Here is a 15,614-nt window from a genome sequence, read left to right as displayed (position 1 = left end):
TGCCTCTCTGCTCCATTGCAGGGAAATCGTCGATCATCCATTCATCACTGAGATCCCAGCAAACGCATTCCAGGGCATCACCAGCGATGTGCTTACAGTGTGAGCACACACACACACACACACACACACACACACACACACACACACACACACAGGCATACACAGGCACACACACACAGGCACACACACAAACAGGCATACACAGGCACACACAAACAGGCATACACAGGCACACACACACAGGCACACACACACACACAGGCATACACAGGCACACACACACAGGCACACACACACACACGCAGGCACACACACACACACAGGCATACTCAGGCACACACACACAGGCACATACACAGGCACATACACGCACACACAGGCACATACACACACACACAGGCATACTCAGGCACACACAGGCACGCACACACAGGCACATACACACACACACACAGGCATACTCAGGCACACACAGGCACGCACACACAGGCATACTCAGGCACACACACACACAGGCACATACACACACACAGGCACATACACACACAGGCATACTCAGGCACACACAGGCACACACACACACAGGCACATACACACACACAGGCACATACACACACAGGCATACTCAGGCACACAAAGGCACACACACACACAGGCACATACACACACAGGCATACTCAGGCACACACAGGCACACACACACACACACACAGGCACATACACACACACAGGCATACTCAGGCACACACAGGCACACACACACACAGGCACACACACACACAGGCACATACACACAGGCATACTCAGGCACACACAGGCACATACACACACACAGGCATACTCAGGCACACACAGGCACACACACACAGGCATACTCAGGCACACACACACAGACACGCACACAGGCATACTCAGGCACACACACACACACAGACAGGCACATACACACACAGGCACATACACGCACACGCAGGCATACTCAGGCACACACACACACAGGCACATACACACACAGACACACACACAGGCACACACACACAGGCATACTCAGGCACACACAGGCACACACACACAGGCATACTCAGGCACATACACACACAGACACACAGGCACATATACACACACAGGCACACACACACACAGGCACACACACAGGCACACACACACACAGGCACACACACACAGCCACATACACACAGGCACACACACAAACACACAGGCACACACACACAGGCACATACACACACAGGCACACACACACAGGCACATACACGCAGGCACACACACACACTGGCACATACACACACAGGCATACTCAGGCACACACACACACAGGCACATACACGCACACACAGGCACACACGCACACACAGGCATACTCAGGCACACACAGGCACATACACGCACACACAGGCATACTCAGGCACACACACAGGCACACACACACACACACAGGCACATACACGTACACACAGGCACATACATACACACACACAGGCATACTCAGGCACACACAGGCATACTCAGGCACACACACACACACTCAGGCACACACTGGCACAGACACACACACACAGGCACATACACACACACAGGCATACTCAGACACACACACACACAGGCACATATACACACACACAGGCACACACACAGGCACACACACACACAGGCACACACACACAGCCACATACACACAGGCACACACACAAACACACAGGCACACACACACAGGCACATACACACACAGGCACACACACACAGGCACATACACGCAGGCACACACACACACTGGCACATACACACACAGGCATACTCAGGCACACACACACACAGGCACATACACGCACACACAGGCACACACGCACACACAGGCATACTCAGGCACACACAGGCACATACACGCACACACAGGCATACTCAGGCACACACACAGGCACACACACACACACACAGGCACATACACGCACACACAGGCATACTCAGGCACACACACACACACACAGGCACATACATGCACACACAGGCACATACATACACACACACAGGCATACTCAGGCACACACAGGCATACTCAGGCACACACACACACACTCAGGCACACACTGGCACAGACACACACACACAGGCACATACACACACACAGGCATACTCAGGCACACACACACACACTCAGGCACACACTGGCACAGACACACACACTGGCACATACACACACAGGCATACTCAGGCACACACACACACACTCAGGCACACACTCAGGCACACACACACACAGGCACATACACACACACACAGGCATACTCAGGCACACACAGGCACATACACGCACACAGGCATACTCAGGCACACACACACAGGCACATACACACACAGGCACACACACACAGGCACATACACACACTGGCACATACACACAGGCACACACACACACACACAGGCACATACACGCAGGCACACACACACACTGGCACATACACACACAGGCACATACACACACAGGCACATACACACACAGGCATACTCAGGCACACACACACACACAGGCACATACACGCACACACAGGCACACACGCACACACAGGCATACTCAGGCACACACACAGGCACACACACACACACACAGGCACATACACGCACACACAGGCATACTCAGGCACACACACAGGCACACACACACACACACACACAGGCACATACACGCACACACAGGCACATACATACACACACACAGGCATACTCAGGCACACACAGGCATACTCAGGCACACACACACACACTCAGGCACACACTGGCACAGACACACACACACAGGCACATACACACACACAGGCATACTCAGGCACACACACACACACACAGGCACATATACACACACACAGGCACACACACACACAGGCACACACACACACAGGCACACACACACAGCCACATACACACAGGCACACACACAAACACCCAGGCACACACACACAGGCACATACACACACAGGCACACACACACAGGCACATACACGCAGGCACACACACACACTGGCACATACACACACAGGCATACTCAGGCACACACACACACAGGCACATACACGCACACACAGGCACACACGCACACACAGGCATACTCAGGCACACACAGGCACATACACGCACACACAGGCATACTCAGGCACACACACAGGCACACACACACACACACACAGGCACATACACGCACACACAGGCATACTCAGGCACACACACAGGCACACACACACACACACAGGCACATACACGCACATACACGCACACACAGGCACATACATACACACACACAGGCATACTCAGGCACACACAGGCATACTCAGGCACACACACTCACACTCAGGCACACACTGGCACAGACACACACACACAGGCACATACACACACAGGCATACTCAGGCACACACACACACACTCAGGCACACACTGGCACAGACACACACACACTGGCACATACACACACAGGCATACTCAGGCACACACAGGCACACACTCAGGCACACACTCAGGCACACACACACACAGACACATACACACACACACAGGCATACTCAGGCACACACACACAGGCACATACACACAGGCACAAACACACAGGCACATACACACACTGGCACATACACACAGGCACACACACACACACACAGGCACATACACGCAGGCACACGCACACACTGGCACATACACACACAGGCACATACACACACAGGCATATACACACACAGGCATACTCAGGCACACACACACACACACAGGCACATACACGCACACACAGGCATACTCAGGCACACACACAGGCATACTCAGGCACACACACACAGGCACACACACACAGGCACATACACACAGGCACACACACACACAGGCACACACACACACACTGGCACATACACGCACACACAGGCATACTCAGGCACACACACAGGCATACTCAGGCACACACACACAGGCACATACACACAGGCACACACACACACAGGCACACACACACACACAGGCACATACACGCAGGCACACACACACACTGGCACATACACACAGGCACACACACACACACAGGCACATACACGCAGGCACACACACACACTGGCACATACACACACAGGCACATACACACACACAGGCATACTCACGCACACACAGGCATACTCAGGCACACACAGGCACACACACACACACAGGCATACTCAGGCACACACAGGCACACACACACACAGGCATACTCAGGCACACACAGGCATACTCACGCACACACAGGCATACTCAGGCACACACAGGCACACACACACACAGGCATACTCAGGCACACACAGGCATACTCACGCACACACAGGCATACTCAGGCACACACAGGCATACTCACACACACACAGGCATACTCAGGCACACACAGGCACACACACACACAGGCATACTCAGGCACACACAGGCATACTCAGGCACACACAGGCATACTCAGGCACACACAGGCACACACACACACAGGCATACTCACGCACACACACACACAGGCATACTCAGGCACACACAGGCATACTCACGCACACACAGGCACACACACACACACAGGCATACTCAGGCACACACAGGCACACACACACAGGCATACTCAGGCACACACACACACAGGCACATACACGCAGGCACACACACACACACTGGCACATACACACAGGCACATACACACACACACACACAGGCATACTCAGGCACACACACACACAGGCATACTCAGGCACACACACACACACACAGGCACATACACACATACACACACACACAGGTAGGCACACTAACAGATTCACTGATCAGCTCAATGCTGTTGCTTAGCAACATGAACTGAACCAACAAAGGAAGCGAGTGTGGGCCTATCAGAGGGCGGGTCTTCCCTGTGCTGAGCTAACAAGGTCACCTGACTTGTAACTGGTCGGTACAGGATGGGGGCTACATGCTATGCTGGGCACAGCAGCTCTTTGGGCCAAACGCTTACACAGCAGCAGGCTCGCATGAACTCAGTACAGGTGGGAGCACAGGTAAGTGTTCCTGCCTGTTGCGTCTCCGATGGAGCCGGTGGGCCCACTGCAGGGTCGGTCACCCTTCACTCAGCGCTGCTGCCTGACGTCACTTTCTCGGCGTTCATCATCATAACCCCCACCCCCCACTCCCCCGTTTTTCTGTAAATGTCATGGACACACATGGACATGGACAGTGGAGCTGCGCTACGCTAACGTCGCTGAGATGTTCTGAGTAAATTTATATTCTAAGTATTTATACAACATCCTGATGACATGAGTTACTGCTGATATATTTATGATTGTTTTATGAGGTTATGAGTTACTGCTGATATATTTATGATTGTTTTATGAGGTTATGAGTTACTGCTGATATATTTATGATTGTTTTATGAGGCTATGAGTTACTGCTGATATATTTATGATTGTTTTATGAGGCTATGAGTTACTGCTGATATATTTATGATTGTTTTATGAGGTTATGAGTTACTGCTGATATATTTATGATTGTTTTATGAGGTTATGAGTGATTAGCATCTTTTCTTTGGTCGTGTCTCAGCTGTTTCCCAAAGTGTATACGCTGAGTTGTTAGACGCCGTCCAGCTATCTAGCAGCTTGCTACTACGCTACTCCGTCAACTCTGCTTTTTCCCCAATGCATACACTAACCCCCCACCCCCACCCCCCCCCATCGCCAACCATCTTGTCTGTGATTGGCTGGAACCTGGTTTCTTAGGTTTACGTGTTCTCTGTGTTTGTGAGCTCTGTGTCGTCTTCAGAGACCGAACTTTTTCATGGTGCATTCAGGGGGCAGGCAGCTTGTGGAAGAAGGGGTGACGCCCACGATTTGAGTCAGAAAAGAAATCACGCTGACACCAACAGGACTTAGTGCGCCTTTCATCCAGCATCTCAGGGTGGTGGGGCAGTGCCAGGGACGTCTCCCTGCCACCCCTGCATCGGGCTTATGGATCCGTCTCCCACTCTCTGTCCAGCGCTGTGTTTTGGAGGAATGATCGTTAGTATGTTCGCCATCCTGGTTGAGCGTGATCCTGTCAAAATGATGAAATAATTTTCATGAGACACAAAGAACAGCGGCGCTGATGCAACGCTCGTCAGCCGATCTGTTCCTGACCTGCTGCTCGCAGGAACGAGGGACTGTGACGTCTCGCCCTTCACATCCTGTCAACACCTCAAGGCACTGGCTGGTTAGAAACATGGAGCAGGGACCTCAGGGTCACCAGCTACCCAGAACTGCTGAGAAAGCTCTCAGCCGGCTGGTCAAACATGATTTTCCATGCTTAAGGAATAGATTCCAGAATGCAAACATGAGTGTTTTACAATCTGCAGGAAAGAAGTCATATAGATCCCTAATCCCCAACCCACGCCATCACTGTCAAACCATGTCCCCACGCTGCACTCTGTCTCTCACACACACACACACACACACACACACACACACACACACACACACACACACACACACAGTCAGTGGTTTGGAGTGAGGACCAGGGGTTTCAGACACAGATCTGTGTTGTACAGTGATGGGTGGAACTGCTCAGTCCATGAATGCGAGCCTGGAGTCGGTCAGACGCACACGTTCCAACTCAGTGATTTGGGTTCTTGATGGTTCTTCTTCCTCCAGGATGATGTATGGGAACGGCTTCAGAGAAATCCACCATCACGCCTTCAATGGGACCAAACTGGATCAAGTGTACGTAAGCACCTGCTGTGTTCCATGTGCTGGGAAGTCCAGGGAATGTGTGTCCCTGCTGACAGGCATGAGTCAGGGATTCTTCTCCAACTGTCAGACGATGCCGAGCTGCGATGCAGAGCGATCCTGCTCATTCTCAAACATTGGGCTCTCAAAAATTCCTCCAAAACAAATCTTCCTGTCTTCATATGAGCTTAAAATATGGAGGATCAGGAGTTGTGTGTGTGTGTGTGTGTGTGTGTGTGTGTGTGTGTGTGTGTGTGCGTGGGAGGGGGGGGGGGGTCAAGTAAACAGCAGCAGGCAGAGACGAGTGCTGAGGAAATATAAATGAAATCTGAACTTTCCTCTTAAGGCCCTTAAATGTGTGTCTTCCTGCCCAGTGACCTGCACAGGAACAAGTACTTGACCAAGATGGATGACAGAGCGTTCGCCGGCGCCGTCAGCGGACCCATGCTCCTGTAGGTACCTGACAGATCAATGCAGTGACTTTCTTTGGCTCACATGTGACACTTTTAAATCATCCCAAAGTCGAACCTTTAAATGGTTTTGAACCAGTTCCTCTGTTTTTACCTTCATATTAAATTAAGAATATCCACGATAAAGAGAAAGTCTGACATTTCGGGAATGTGCCTGGATTGAGTTACGCCCTCACAGAGTCGGTGGTCGCAACCAGCGGCCACTTGAAAGTGATGGTGAAAATTTCATGAAAAGCTTTGACAAATGGAAAGTGAGAATCATGAGTCATTAAACGCGTTCAAGTTCATGAGCTGGGAGGTTTAGACGTGTGTGTGGGTGAGAGAGAGAGAGAGAGAGAGCGATGTTTATGAACTGGGCCTGGCTGCCCCGGGTCAGAGGGGCGGTTCCCTGACGGCTAGCGACCAGGTGCGCATGCGTCTGCGGTTCAAACGCCAGCAGCTCTGCTTCCCTGCTCAAGTCAAGTCAAACCTCGCTGACATCACCACGCGCCTACAGGTGCGGTTTTTAAGTTGCACATGTTGATGACTATGAAGATGAAAAGTAACTTGTGATTTGAGTCATTTAGTTACCAGGCACTCTTTGACTTTTACCTGAATAGATTTCTCAAACGGTAATTCCACGTTTGCTTGACTCCTCCCACTACGGCTCACCTGTAGTGAGGCAATCATAGAGTCATCTGACTTGTAGCTGCGCATCAAGTGATGCGGTAACACAGCAGCATCGACCTGATTCAGGAAGTTGGATTACATAGAAGAGATATTTATTATTTCACAGGTCACAGGTTGCGTACGGTTCAAACGTGTGATTCCATCATATGTAGATCACTTCCATGAACTCAATCTTACCACCTGCATGTTTTCTCTCAGCATTTTAAATTCTTATCTTATTATGATAGGTTTTGTGTTTCATCTTCTTTGTTTGCATATTTCTCTTCATCAAAAAGTAAAAGCAAAAATGATCATAATTATAACAATAATGATGATAATATTGATGATGATATTGTTTTCAAGATGTAGTCTGGAAGTTTTATGTCCATAAAGCCTTTATAAACCTTCAGAATGAATACGTGCAGATGGCCGCCCACAGAAAGGCATTTTCCGTTCGAATGTTCTTTTTCACCAAAACTTGTTCAGGGTCCATGTCCTTGACTCTTCAAACTAATTCTATTTAGCTTTCAGCTCGAAAAACTGCTCTTTTTAAAACTGGCTTGGTGTTTGAGGGCGGTGTGGTCGGCTCAGAGGATGGGAACAGGCATTTGGAGGAATTGGCCTTTAAAATCTCAGACCTGACCAGTGCATGACAATGATCAACAACAATAATAATAACATAATAATATAACAGTAATCAACAATAATAATAACATAATAATATAACAGTAATCAACAATAATAACAAGAACATAATAATATAACAGTAATCAACAATAATAACAAGAACATAATAATATAACAGTAATCAACAATAATAATAACATAATAATATAACAGTAATCAACAATAATAACAAGAACATAATAATATAACAGTAATCAACAATAATAATAACATAATAATATAACAGTAATCAACAATAATAACAAGAACATAATAATATAACAGTAATCAACAATAATAATAACATAATAATATAACAGTAATCAACAATAATAACAAGAACATAATAATATAACAGTAATCAACAATAATAACAAGAACATAATAATATAACAGTAATCAACAATAATAACAAGAACATAATAATATAACAGTAATCAACAATAATAATAACATAATAATATAACAGTAATCAACAATAATAATAACATAATAATATAACAGTAATCAACATTAATAATAATATAATAATATAACAGTAATCAACAATAATAATAACATAATAATATGACAATAATCAACAATAATAACAAGAACATAATAATAATATAACAATAATCAACAACAATAACAAGAACATAATAATAATATAACAATAATCAACAACAATAACAAGAACATAATAATAATATAACAATAATCAACAATAATAACAAGAACATAATAATAATATAACAATAATCAACAACAATAACAAGAACATAATAATAATATAACAATAATCAACAACAATAACAAGAACATAATAATAATATAACAATAATCAACAATAATAACAAGAACATAATAATAATATAACAATAATCAACAACAATAACAAGAACATAATAATAATATAACAATAATCAACAACAATAACAAGAACATAATAATAATATAACAATAATCAACAATAATAACAAGAACATAATAATATAACAATAATCAACAACAATAACAAGAACATAATAATAATATAACAATAATCAACAATAATAACAAGAACATAATAATATGACAATAATCAACAATAATAACAAGAACATAATAATATGACAATAATCAACAATAATAACAATTATATAACAATAATAACAATAATATAACAGTAATCAACAACAATAACAATAACATAATAATATAACAATAATCAACAATAATAACAAGAACATAATAATAATATAACAATAATCAACAATAATAACAAGAACATAATAATAATATAACAATAATCAACAATAATAACAAGAACATAATAATAATATGACAATAATCAACAATAATAACAAGAACATAATAATATGACAATAATCAACAATAATAACAAGAACATAATAATATGACAGTAATCAACAATAATAACAATTATATAACAATAATAACAATTATATAACAGTAATCAACAATAATAACAATAACTTAATAATATGACAATAATCAACAATAATAACAAGAACATAATAATATAACAGTAATCAACAACAATAACAATTATATAACAATAATAACAATTATATAACAGTAATCAACAATAATAACAATAACTTAATAATATGACAACAATCAACAATAATAACAAGAACAATAACAACTGGTTGTGCAGCAGAGTGAGCGAGACAGCTGCCATCACTTGCTGGACTCCATTTATGTGACAACAAAACACATGAACAATATCTTTATCTTTTGGGGCTTTTCTGGTTACTAAAATTGCAAAAAAATGCAGATTGAATGTTTTGTTTGACATAAAAATCATTTGAAGTTATTTTTTAAGTGACTGGTGAAGTGCAGGGGAGTCCAGGACCACGCACAGCTGCCTCTGACAAGGAAACCTGACGCTAACATGTGCAGGAGAAACATCCGACGGGTCTTCCCTGTTTTGCCGTTAACTTTTTCAAGGCAGCGCCCACTTTTGAGGTGTCCTGGGTGCTTATTGCCCCCCTCCAGCGCGGCATCTGGTTGCTGTTATGCTCAGTTTTAGCTGTGAAGCGTCTGGTTCGATAAATACGGTTGGTGTGCAGGTCTTCGGAGGAACAATGTCCTGAGTGAGGTCACCTCCATGAGATCATGAGCTAAACATCTGGCAATGACAAAATCCGACCAACACTCTCAGGCCCTGCTGCTTTTTCCTTTCTCAATCTGCCCCATGAGAGGAAGAGTGAGGGAGCAAATGGGTCTACAACAACCACTGAGCTGTGTTTGTCCTCCATTTAATCAAATTAACCAGTAGATACAATGATTGAGGGGAAACGTGGCCCAACACCGGGTGAGGAGCAGGGTGCCTGTTCCTCTGATAGCAGGGTCACACAGGATGTTGGTGAAATTGTCGATTTCTCGCTTGTCTTCATGAGACTGAGCTGACTTTAGCAAGACAGCGAGCACAGAAATACCACATGTAATTGGTTAAAGGAGCGAGGAGCCGATTCTAGGAAACAGATGGGTGGTGTCGTGTAATCCATCGGCTCTCATCATGTCTGTCTGAGACCACGTGGTTGCTTCTCATGATGCTATGTGGTGGCAGCACTGTAGCCCACCAACTGTCAGTTAGTTCACTGGTTTTGTGAACCAGTCAAGGAGCAAAATGATGCATGTGCCCAGTCTGCCAGATGCCAGCCACAGTCCACATAGCCAAAAACTAATGGGACGATGCTTCAACACATTACCAAGACCAGAATTCTGTTGATGGATCAATGTAATGACTTTCCCCCCGTCCCTCTTCCAGAGATGTCTCGTTGACGGGGATCACCTCACTCCCGGCCACAGGTATGGACTCTCTAAGGGAGCTGAAGGCTCGCGATGCCTTGGCCCTGAAGAAACTACCCCCCATCAAAACATTCAAGCACCTGACCATCGCCAACCTCACCTATCCTAGCCACTGCTGCGGCTTCAAAAACCTCAAAAAGAAACGAGGGTGAGCTTCACTCCTCCAGTCTTGGCCCTGTATATGTTCTGTGTATCTGGACCGTCCACCACAGGATCGCAGTGGGGGTTGAATCGGCTCTTGGATGTGTTTACCTGGAACAATTTAATGAGTGGGTGGCCCGGTGGAGCAGAGGTCCTCCCTGTGGCCCCCAGCAAGAGGGTTGTGGGTGGAGCCCCGGCTGCAGCACGGGGTCTTTCTGGGTGAGTCTCCATGTTCTCCCTGTTCCTGCTGGGTTCTCTCTGGTACTCCAGCTTCCTCCACAGTCCAAAGACATCAAGAGGGACCAGGTTAATCCAGACTCTAAATTGACCGTAGGCGTGGCTGGGAGAGCCAATGGTTGTCTGTCTCTCTGTGTTGGCCCTGCCATGGACTGGTGACCTGTCCAGGGGGAAGGCTGCTGGGATAGGCTCCACCCCCACCACCCTCAACAGGAGGAGAGGGGGAACATGGAGGGATGATGGATGGATGATGGAGGGATGGATGGTGGGATGGATGGACGGATGGATGGATAAATGATGGACGGAGGGATGGATGGAAGGATGGATGATGGATGGATGAATGGTGGACGGAGGGATGGATGATGGATAAATGATGGATAAATGATGGATGGGTGGACGGAGGGACGGATGGACGGATGATGGACGGAGGGATGGATGATGGATGGAGGGATGGATGATGGATGGATGAATGATGGATGGAGGGATGGATGATGGATGGATGAATGATGGATGGAGGGATGGATAAATGATGGATAAATGATGGATGGGTGGACGGAGGGACGGATAGACGGATGATGGACGGAGGGATGGATGATGGATGGATGAATGGTGGATGGAGGGATGGATGATGGATGGAGGGATGAATGATGGATGGAGGGATGGATGATGGATGGAGGGATGGAGGATGGATGGATGAATGGTGGATGAATGATGGACGGAGGGATGGATGATGGATAAATGATGGATGGGTGGACGGATAGACGGATGATGGACGGAGGGATGGATGATGGATGGATGAATGGTGGATGGAGGGATGGATGGAGGGATGGATGATGGGTGGATGAATGATGGATGGAGGGATGGATCTTAGTGGGTGTCAGTCACCGCTGGTCCTGCAGGACAAAGCGTGATCCAGCCTCAATGACCCCTCTAACCAAGGCTGTCCTGTAAATAATCTGATTGAACAAGTGAGTCAGTCTCTAATCTAAACTGGCGAATTCTTCTGTGGTCTCAATCTGTGTTTGTGTGCTGCAGCTTCTTGGAGTACATCATCTGCAATCTAACTGCTGTGTACGACCAGCATCACAAGCGTTCTGTGGGGCCCTTTCGCGTGGCGCCCCTCCAAGGGGACAGCACGGTGGAAACAGACCGGGAGCCTGATGACGGAGGCCACGAAGACATCCAACAAGACTCCAGGAGAGATGACTTCCATGGCAGCTTGCACTACCACACCTACTTTGGCGGCTTGCCAGATGAAGATGTGGGTTTTGGCGAGACCCTCAAGAACCCACAGGAGGACACCAGCCAAGACTTTGACAGTCGCTATGACTATGTAGTGTGTGAGGAGGGAGAAGAGGTGGCATGTGCACCAGTGCCTGATGAGTTCAACCCTTGTGAGGACATCATGGGTTTCGCCTTCCTGCGAGTTTCCGTGTGGTTCGTGAGCCTGTTGGCAGTTCTGGGGAATGTGGTGGTTCTGCTGGTTCTGCTCACCAGCCACTACAAGCTCTCTGTCTCCCGCTTCCTCATGTGCCACCTGGCCTTTGCAGATCTGTGCATGGGGATTTACCTTCTGCTCATTGCCTCTGTCGACCTCCACACTCGAGCCGAGTACTTTAACCACGCCATAGACTGGCAGACAGGCCCAGGATGCGCGCTGGCAGGGTTCTTCACCGTCTTCGCCAGTGAGTTGTCCATCTACACGTTGACCGTGATCACTCTAGAGCGGTGGTACGCGATCACGTTTGCTATGCGGCTGGATCGTAAGCTGAGCCTCCACCACGCCGCGGCCGTGATGCTGTGCGGCTGGATCTTCTGTCTCCTCCTGGCGCTGCTCCCACTGGTTGGAGTGAGCAGTTACCAGAAGGTCAGCATCTGTCTTCCCATGGACATCCAGCCCACAGGGGCTCTGGTCTACATCATCTCAGTGTTGGTCCTCAACATCCTGGCCTTTTTTGTTATCTGTGCTTGCTACATCAAGATCTACTGTGCGGTGCGCAACCCCCACTACCGGTCTGGATCCAAAGACACCAACATTGCCAAGCGCATGGCTGTCCTTATCTTTACGGACTTCCTGTGCATGGCGCCTATTTCCTTCTACGCCATGTCAGCAGTGCTGGACCATCCGCTCATCACTGTGTCCAACTCAAAGATTTTATTGGTGCTCTTCTACCCACTGAATTCCTGTGCCAACCCTTTCCTCTATGCCATTTTCACCAAAGCTTTCAGGGGGGACGTGTTCATCCTCCTCAGTAAGGTGGGTTTGTGCCAGCAGCAAGCACAACTGTTCAGAGGCCAGACAGTTTCGTCCAAAGGCAGCAGTGGGACGTGTCAGGTGCGTAAAGACAAAGTTAAGATCAAGAAAGGAAGTAGTGCAGGCATCCACCTGAAGGAGTGCTGCGGACACTCCTACCAGCAGGCCGTCAGCCAGTAGTGGGCCCTGGAGAGATGAGGGACCTGGTGAGAACCAGGATCTGGACACGCGAGTCCAACACCAGCTGGAGGTGTGGAAGCGAGCTGGGTGCAGGTGGAGGAGAGGAGGGTTTGTGGACAGATCTGTTTGGCCAGTTAACAGAACCCTCCAGGACTCGGGATCTGCTTCACATTTCAGGCCAGGCTCAGCTGTTTTCCCAATTTGGGCTGTGATGATTTTATGGTTCCAGTTGCTGGAGGGTATCAAGTGTCCCTGAAACCAGAGCTTGACTTGAAGTCCTTTGTATCCAAGGTGGCTGTGACTCGTATCCTGCATGGATCATTGTGAGTTTTCTCATTTTGTGAAAAAAGTAATGACAAAAACTGCAAAGGGTACACAACCTGATACAGTACTTGTGTTTTCTGTTACATAGTTTGAGTCTTTTCAAATCCTCTCATCTTGTGCTGCAAAGAATCATGGTAGCGTTTGCATGCGCTTGTTTTTCCAAAGATCAGACTGGTCGCTGACTCAGTGCCACTCAGGAGCCACCGGTTCTTGACAATATAAAAAGTGTTGCTGTGTCAGGAATTCCTCGCGTCAGCTTTACATTTTCTTGCCTTTCTAATTTACCTGAGGAGTCGTTGTGATTAAAGTGTGTTTTTACAGGACATCAAGTTAATGTATCACAATTTGACTTTCTTAGACGACCAACTTTTTAAATGATGACGCAGAGGCGCGTCCTCATCTCCCGCCAGCGTGCGATCCAATTACTAAAGTAAACAGCAGACATATTTGGGTTATTAGCAATTTTCTACAAATTACAGACAGGTATGATAATCACAAATACAGACTGTTCAAGTTTCAGGTCTCCTCTGGAACGTCCTGGCTGTTTTTTTAGCAAGATTGTGAAATTTTCCCATGCTGTTACAGAAACACGTGACTTATAGAGTCAGCGGAGATGCTTGGCCTCGCTGGGGGAGCTCAGCGCTGCGCTGATTCAGAGCTGTTAGGAGCTAAAGACACCTCGCGCCAGTGGCAGCTCAACATCTGGTCAGCATTTCATCTTCTGGGGGTGGGGGGGACTTCAACTTTCAAATGCAAAGTTGTCTCCAATATCTGCTGGACAGTTGGTTTCAGGATGGAAACTCCCGAGCAACTTTCCCAGCTCTGCACTCCACTGACACGTTCTCAGAGCAGCCGCGATTTCTGATGGTCAAAACCTCAAAACTGGAAGCGTTTATAGTCTGAATGTTGAAAAAAATCAAACGTGGCATCTGATCACGACGTTCCAGGCCTCGTCGTCAGCTCGATGGTTTCCACAGCCTCATGTCCGTCCAGCCTGGCCCCTCCGGCCCGCCACAGCCTGTTAACGCACACAAGGCTGAAGCACATGGCGAGAAGCTGCCACTCCTCCTCTAAGGATTCATGAAGTAGTCAACTGTCAATCATTCGGAGCAGCAGACTGATAGCTGAGACACCGTCTGGACCGGACCG

General features: G+C 47.2%; 1 protein-coding gene across 2 annotated transcripts in view; it reads left to right on the top strand.

The window, feature by feature from the left end:
* Nucleotides 1-14,798, top strand: part of tshr (thyroid stimulating hormone receptor) — a 32,340-nt gene extending 17,542 nt beyond the window's left edge. The window contains exons 6-10 of one of the 2 annotated variants that reach the window (XM_086190288.1): nucleotides 22-99; nucleotides 6,672-6,740; nucleotides 7,121-7,198; nucleotides 11,289-11,477; nucleotides 12,743-14,798. In XM_086190288.1, the coding sequence (XP_086046414.1) occupies nucleotides 22-99; nucleotides 6,672-6,740; nucleotides 7,121-7,198; nucleotides 11,289-11,477; nucleotides 12,743-14,141 (1,813 nt within the window). In that variant the 3' untranslated portion in view covers nucleotides 14,142-14,798. The remainder of the gene's footprint in view (nucleotides 1-21; nucleotides 100-6,671; nucleotides 6,741-7,120; nucleotides 7,199-11,288; nucleotides 11,478-12,742) is intronic. The other variant, XM_086190289.1, reaches the window with a different exon arrangement.
* The last annotated feature ends 816 nt before the right edge of the window (nucleotides 14,799-15,614 follow it).

This window comes from Aulostomus chinensis, chromosome 20 (genome assembly GCF_037954235.1).
Source record: "Aulostomus chinensis isolate RoL2024-O1b breed Wild chromosome 20, RoL_Achi_v1.0, whole genome shotgun sequence".
NCBI classification, from domain to species: Eukaryota; Metazoa; Chordata; class Actinopteri; order Syngnathiformes; family Aulostomidae; genus Aulostomus; species Aulostomus chinensis.
This window is presented reverse-complemented; position numbering and strand designations above follow the sequence as displayed.